Consider the following 7661-nt stretch of genomic DNA (forward strand, 5'->3'; position numbering starts at 1 on the left):
ATGGAACTTCTCAATAATCTTGTAGAGCATATGTGGATCCACACTAGAAATCACTGAACTATTCTTTATGTTTCAATTAAGCACCGTGAACAAATTTTATGTTCGGGTTATGTATTTTTTAACGAATAATTTTTATTTATGTGTGTAGAGCGCTGTCGACGTATAAGAGGACGGATTTGCAAAATGCTCTAACAATTCCGAAAAGAAAACTGTGCAAGGGACGAAGGAATTATTGAGATAATCTAAACGTGACTGACAACTGGGCCTCGAAACCTGTGGGGGCCATCCTCCGTCAAACGGACAAGTTGCGGCCTTGCGGGTCCCTCGAAATTCAGTCACGGTGCCCCAACGGCGACACGCCAATACTAGCCAAAGATTCCCATGGGGCACCTTGCGCCCGTCCAACCTCTCCGGTAATCGCCAAATCGAGCAAAGCCATCCCATCGCCGACGGCGAAGCCCGAACCGGGGCGGAGCCCGATACCTAGCCAATCGCCGCCCACAATGCGTCACATCCTCCTCGTTCTCGCGGCCGCCGCGGCGGTCGTCGTCGCCGGCGCCGAGCCCGTCCTCCGCCAGGTCACGGACTTCCCCACCGCCGTGTCCTCGGGCGTCTCCGACGCGGACGCGCTCTTCTGCGACAGCTGGAGGCTGTCGGTGGAGACGGCCAACGCGGGTCCCTGGCGCACCGTGCCGGCGCGCTGCGGGGCGTCCGTGCGCGCGTACATGGAGGGCGAGCGCTACGCGTCCGACTCCGCCGTCGCGGCCGCCGAATCCCTCGCCTTCGCTGCGCAGGCATTCGCGTCGGGCGTGGGGGGAGCCATGCCGGCGTGGGTGTTCGACGTCGACGAGACGCTGCTCTCCAACGCACCCTACTACGCCGTCAGCGGATGGGGGTAATTGACCCCCGACCCCGGCTCTGTTTTCTCCGATTACATTGATTGTGCGTGCTCGGATTAATCAGTCGCTGTTATTGGCTCCTGCATTTGAGATTGGCAATTCATTGGATTCTATGAGAATTTGTGTGAACCCATAACTACCTTAAGAATTTGTGAGTAGGTTTTAGATCTTTCGTCTCAAGTATTGTTTGATAGCTTGTGTTCTTAAGTTTATAGGTGTAAATTTGTCTGAAGCCTGACAAAACAGCACCTGACTGGTAGCCTGTTCTCTTGAGCGTTTGCAGATTTGTCTCTTACGGAAGGACAGCATAATCACATTTCTTCCGTTTGCAATCTTGTTTCACCTGAAGGGCATGAACATCATTGCCCGAGCTACACCTTCATTGCAAGAAACAAACTATAGTAGGGTTATCTGCATTTTGTTTGAAAAAGAAAACAGGGCTCAAATAACTAACTGGAAACCACATTTTAGCAACAAAATTATCAACATCTAAGCCTATTAAATTAAGTGTTGGATTTCACAGCAATCTGGCTCGACTTTCTGGCTCTTCTAGCAAACGCATGCTGCAGACAGCAAGATTATATCCCCTCCTTTCCTTTTCGAAGCAACGATCTCCACATTTATTCCTCTTTTCTTCTTCAGAGCCACCCAAACATCAGCGGCGCCTTATCTTTCTGCTCAAAATTCTCAATGTCCATCACCAGCAATTCGAAGTCATGGTGAAGCAATCTCCAGTTTCTTAGCAACCGGGTTAGTGTGGGCTGTAGAACCTACAGTAATATCCAAGGAGTATGATTGAAACATGTATCATTTCTTAATTTCCAAATTTTCCAAAAGGGCAGATGATGCGATAATATTAAGGATATTCTACTTTGTAGTTTCTATTGATAAAAATTGCTACATCATTTTTTCACAGCTCCACTGATTTTGCAGATTACAGGAATTCAACGAGACCTCATTTGATGCATGGGTAGACATAGCGAAAGCACCTGCATTACCATCTAGCTTGAAACTGTACAATGAACTGCAAGGACTTGGTTTCCATATTATCCTCTTGACTGGGCGAAGTGAATTGCAGCGAAATGCTACAGAGGAAAATCTCTTGTTTGCGGGCTACCATTCATGGGAAAAACTCATACTGAGGTATTTGCCTGCTGCAACTCATGTATCAAATGACTATCTTTTTGCATAAGACGCCATCTTGCTTGGATCCAAGAAGTTTCTGGAAGACCCTAGTTTCCAAATAATATCCTTGGAGATGGTCACTCAGTATGGTATGAACTTCAGGAGGCTTCCCCGAAAACAACTTGTTATTAAGTCAACTTGTTATTCCAGCTAACTATAGTACAAAGTTATACTAAAGTTGAGACACTTATTTTGGGACAGAGGGAGTACTAGTTAGAGTTTGATCCAAACAATCTTAGCCATTTGTCTTGTTCATAATATGTAATCACCAGATCCAAGGACTTAAGAATTAGCTGGAATCCTACCTCCTAATCTCTCCTCCAATAATGGTATATTTTGTAGCTGGTTCAAAATAATAAATCCCCTAACCAATCAAGTATCGACATGTTAATTCTAGGTACATAGCTCATGATTTAGTGTAGGTTTAATGCTTATTCTTTCTTCCTATGATTGGTTTACATGATATAAAGTAACTTCAATAATGAGTACTTACATTGTAAATATAGTTTGACCCATGCATTATTATAATTTCTAGTACAACATATATTGCGGTAAATGTGCACTGCACGCGGATGATTGTTACTTTGCTAGTCCATAGAAAGCTCCCAGTGAATTGTGTCACAATTTAACTTCTAGCAATGTGTTGAATGATGTTCAATGTAAGGAGTGTTGCCAAAATTCTATCAAACATAGAACTCTGCTGTACTTTGATTTTCTATATTGCCATTGTAATGATTTTTTTATTATTTAGAATTGTTAGTGGATCATTTTGAAGTTAGGCTGTATACCATCTTTCTCCGACTTTGAGTTGCATATAATGCGGCTATGAAAAAGAGAGGTCGTACAGTCTACAGTGTAACCATCTAGTTTTATCTAAGTTTTCTTTTCCCATTTTTTACTTGTGCTTGTGCTCTCACTGTACACAAAAGGAAAGTACAGGCATTAAAAAGAATTACTCCATTTTGTACCATAGCCAGTTTGTATTAATCGGAAGTATACACATGCTGCAGGCAAATCTCTGATATTGGCAAGACCGCTGTGCAGTACAAATCAGAGAGGCGAGCTGCAATGGAAGCGGAAGGATTCAAGATACTTGGAAACTCTGGGGATCAATGGAGTGACCTGATAGGATTGCCAATGGCAACGAGATCCTTTAAGCTTCCAAATCCAATGTACTTCATCAGTTGATTCTATTGGCGGCGCTGGAGAAAATAGCTATTCTTCTTGTACAACACTACAACCATTTTTATGGCCCCACTCCCAAAGTTGTTTAAGTTGGCGGCCTTAATTTGTAAAGAATTCTTGAATCAATCACGTCAGTCGCTGGTTGGGTACCAGTGAATTTGCCACTGATGTCTATGGATATATTGCTCAGAAGTGCATGGTTTGTGTGTTGTGCCCGAGAGGATTGGTGATACAAGTTCAAAAATTGCACCACAAGTTGTACTGAGATCTACAGATGAGATTTCAGTTAAATAAACATCACATTGTGCTGGACTACATTAAGCTTTGTTGATTACTGCTAACTGAAAGTGCCAAACGTTGTATATTCAGACACTGCTAACTAACCAAATGTCTGAATATGCATTGTGCTGGGTCACATAGACTCTGTTTATTACAATAATGGGTTTGTGTTGTCAGGACAGTCTCAGCAAGTTGTCCTCAGAATCACCGAGCATATGCAGTTATCACTAATATTGGTCACGGATGAAAATAGAAGCAAAACATGCTCCCAAGAACTTCAGTTGCAGAAATCTCTACTGGCAGACGAAGACATGGAATCTGGGGGTACTCTTTCTGCCTCCGGTGCCTTTAGCTAGCAGAAACATTATCTCGCCCCATGTTACAAAACCTTGCATTGCCTTTCTTTAGCTAGCAGAAATCTCTGCTGCACAGCTCTTTCTTGCTCTGGTACGCAGGTGGTTTACCGCTTCTGTGCGGAAAGCCCCTGCTCCATGCTCTTGACGGCTCCCGGCCCGATGAGCCCCTCGGCGCCGTCTTCTTCGTTATCGTCTTGCTGCGAGGCCCTGGAACGTGAAGCGAAATCGACGAACGGCTCGCCTTCCTGCCGGTGTGGGCGGTGGTCTTCTTTGCGAGATCTTGCAAGCATTTGACGTCGGAAAGAGATGTGAAGGACTGGGACTTCCCTTTGTAGTACTTTGACAGCCCTGTCCTGTGAGAAGTTAATTGTTTATTTTGTCAGTTTTGATTTGGTTGGGTTGGGAACAAGTATGCTGTGGGTTTGGACGTCGGTCCACGCACCTGACGGGAAGGTGCGCCAGCAGCGGCGACAGCTCGTAGAGAGGCCCGCCGCCTCCCCCGTCCAGCCGCATTGCGTCCGACGGCGGCGACGGCGTAGGATCACCCGCCACCAGGGAGGACTCTGCGTCGTCGTCGTCGTCTGTCAGGCTCGACATGATCGACGAGCACAGCGATCCGCTGGACGCGCCGGAATCCAAGCTGGCCACCATCGACTCGGCGTCGGCGGCGCCGGGGACAACGTCTTCACCTCCTCGACGTCGTCCGCCTACACGGAACTCGCCCATGAAGCCCTGGCCTAACAACACATGAACCAAGTAGGCAACAAAATGCGCAGTGTGCTATCGCCACAGGTGGAAGAGGAGCAGGCCATCTTGGTCCTGCTTATATGTGCAAGAAGATCGCGAGGAGCCAGGGGGTGATGGGCTGGATGGATAACGGCGGTGGAAATGGAAAGGAGAACGGACAGAGAGAGAATTGCGGGATATGCATGGCACTAAAGGTTTCCGTGGGCGCAACGCCAGAATTCTGAACCCCTGGTGGTCAGACTGGATGGGTGAGGAAGGTGGAAAAGGAAGGCGATCGTCGTCATCCAAATCCGAGTTTCGGCACGTATCGCTCCTCGACAGACGGTCGGATCGATGGATGCTCGTCGCCAACGCTCCTGTGGGCCGTCGGATCAAGGAGCGCCCATACATAACGCGCGCGTAGGAGTTGAACTGATTAAATGGGAGTGGTTAATTGCTAATTAGGGTAGGGATAAACATTGCATTTAAAGGCTAGGTGTGCCAAGAGTGCGCGTGGGGATAATTAAGGCTTGTGCATGCGTGTGCGTCTCCATTGTGGATGTGATCGGCACTGTACAAGTTCGGAAAGTCTTCTCTCGCCACGATTAGCTGCCAAAAAATGGAAAGTCTTATCTCAGCACCATCAACTGCTAAGAAATGGAAAGTTTGAATGGTTAGGAGGCAGTGGTATCCCAATCCCATAAGGATTAAGTCATGATGCTCACATTATACTGGATTTATTTCAGGATTTCTGACGGTACGCGTTCAGTGAGAGGAGACGTTCCTACGGTGACTTCGTCAATCTAAAAATGGTATGTCGGCCCAGTCTTTCCAAAGTGCTCATAGGGGTAGGGCTCCATGTATTTGTTTATAGGGATAAGTGCATGTGCGTATATATGAGCGCCTGCGTTTGTACCGTGTTCTATAAAAAGCACGAGAAGCTGGGGCGACAAACACATAGACACCTTATGCGCCAGTTTTTTTTTTTGAGAGAGAAACCTTATGCGCCAGTTGGGGAACACCTCCTGCTAATGGGCCGGTCAAATAAAAAAGTTGAGCGCTACCTCAATTCCTAGTTCGCTCGCCCAAAAAAAGGTTTCATGGTTTGTTCGCCTTTTTATTTCCTTGGTTTACTTGGTTCACAAGGTTCCTAGTTAAGGGCTCTTTGATTAAAGGAACTTCATAGGATTTTTGAAGGGTTAGAGTCTTTATAATTTTTTTTTTCTACGTTAGTTTGATTCATACTGAAGGGTTAGAGTCCTTATAATTTTTTTTCTACGTTACTTTGATTCATACGATTGAATCCTACAGAATTTTTTCCTAAGAGATCATGTGTACTATTGAAAATGTAGTATCCACTATAACCTCCTTTTACAATTCCTTTATTTTTCCTGTCGAACCAAACACTCTATGCCAATCTCATAGGATTCAAGTGGGCATGCCACTTTAATCCTGTATTTTTCATATTCCTGCGTTTTGAGAATCCTATGAATCAAAGAGAGCCTTAGCCAGCTCACTATTGACCATTGACCGGGGGCATAGTGCCCATTGACTCTTCGAAAAGTTCATACAATTCAAAAATTGAGAAACTAAAAAAATCATGAATTTGATAAACAATCATGCAATAAAAAATTCATGATATTAGAGAAAGTTCACAAAGTTTTTAAAAAGTTAATGAATTTGAAAAAAAATCACAAAACTTGACAAAATCTCGGGAATTCAGACGAATCTAATAAATATTTATAATTTTAAAAAAGCTTCAATAAATTAAGAAAAAGTTCATGAAATGTCTTAAAATTTTGGGAACTTTAAAAATGTTCATCAATTTCGAAAAAAAGTTCACAAATTAAAAAAAATGTTTGTGGATTTTAAAAGTTCGCGGGTTATGCAAAAAAGGTTCACAAGTTTTAGAAAAGTTCATGTATTTGAAAAAGTGTTCGGACTAAAAAAGTTTCATGCATTTGAGAAAATAAAAGGAAAAAAACTGAGAAACAAAAATAGAAAATAAAAAGAATAAAATAGAATAAAATGAATCAAAAAATAACAAAACCGGCCCAAAAAACTAAAAAGGAAACCGGACAAAAGATTCCCAAAATCAAGCCAGGAAGCTTCTGGGAGCTTCCCGGAACTGGGAAAGGGCAACTCCTACTAATGTCATATACGGTCCGGCCCATACAGTATCTATGGAGGGAGAGAGGGTGTGCGCCTTGTACAGTTTTGCCTTTAAACAGTGTCTGAAGCGCTAAATAGGAGTTGGCCAAAGCTTACACAAAAATGGAATAGTTCTTGTATTTATGGAGCTGAATATAGAGAGGTTTGCTACAAGAGGCCTCCCACTGCAAACGTTATAAGGAAATTTCTGAATGATGCCTGGTGCATCGAACCGTCGAACCTTCGCAGAGAACATGCGAGTGGGCAGGCCTATTTTCAGCGCTAAGCAGAGGTTGTTTTGGTTACGTGTTTGGGAATCTTCCAGAAGGTTTTTGCTGGTTTTTGGACCTTCTAGAAGGTTTTATGTACCTATTTTTCTTTCATTTTCATTTTTACTTTTTGTTTACCTTTTCCTTTTTGGTTTTTATATTTTTCTTCTCCTTTCCGTTTATTTTTTAAAAAAATATGAATTTAAAACAGATTTTAAAATTTTGTTTGGATTTAAAAAAAACTGAATTTTGTTCGCTTGATTAAAAAATTGTTTGCATTTCCAAAAAGAACTAAAAATCAAATTAAGTTTGCTTTTTAGAATGATTGAAATTTATTCGTGATTTAAAAAAATGGTTGCGAATTCTATTTAAAACATCTTAATATTTTGTTCATTTTTTCAGAAAAGATAAAAAATTCGTTGTTTTAAAAAGAGTTCTTTTTCAAGAAAATAGTTACGATTTGCAAAAAAAAAAAATATTTTCTAAAAACATTCCTGTTTAAAACAGTGTTCAAAATTTCAAAAAATAATCACATTTCCAAAAAAATACTTGGTGTTTCCCTATTGAATAATCTAACATTTTTTTTATGTTTTTTGAAAAACGTAAAAATA

At 42.5% G+C, this 7661-nt stretch overlaps 2 protein-coding genes across 3 annotated transcripts; one reads left to right on the forward strand and one right to left on the reverse strand.

The window, feature by feature from the left end:
• The first annotated feature begins 337 nt into the window (after positions 1-337).
• On the forward strand, positions 338-3461 carry LOC123166419 (acid phosphatase 1). 2 transcript variants are annotated; one of them, XM_044584225.1, is made up of 4 exons: positions 338-895; positions 1542-1649; positions 1833-2042; positions 3095-3461. In XM_044584225.1, the coding sequence occupies exons 1-4, from the start codon at positions 504-506 to the stop codon at positions 3270-3272; spliced, it is 888 nt and encodes a 295-aa protein (XP_044440160.1). In that variant the 5' UTR covers positions 338-503; the 3' UTR covers positions 3273-3461. The 2 variants fall into 2 exon arrangements, with proteins under 2 accessions (XP_044440160.1, XP_044440161.1); XM_044584226.1 differs by lacking the exon at positions 1542-1649 and having other exon boundaries at positions 340-895.
• A 188-nt stretch (positions 3462-3649) lies between these two features.
• Positions 3650-4853, reverse strand: LOC123166420 (uncharacterized). The gene is made up of 2 exons (XM_044584227.1): positions 4347-4853; positions 3650-4257 (listed from the first exon to the last, which is right to left on the reverse strand). Exons 1-2 carry the CDS (start codon positions 4628-4630, stop codon positions 3957-3959), a joined length of 585 nt encoding a protein of 194 aa, XP_044440162.1. The 5' UTR covers positions 4631-4853; the 3' UTR covers positions 3650-3956.
• Between the last annotated feature and the right edge of the window lie 2808 nt (positions 4854-7661).

This window comes from Triticum aestivum, chromosome 7D (genome assembly GCF_018294505.1).
Source record: "Triticum aestivum cultivar Chinese Spring chromosome 7D, IWGSC CS RefSeq v2.1, whole genome shotgun sequence".
Lineage (NCBI taxonomy): Eukaryota > Viridiplantae > Streptophyta > Magnoliopsida > Poales > Poaceae > Triticum > Triticum aestivum.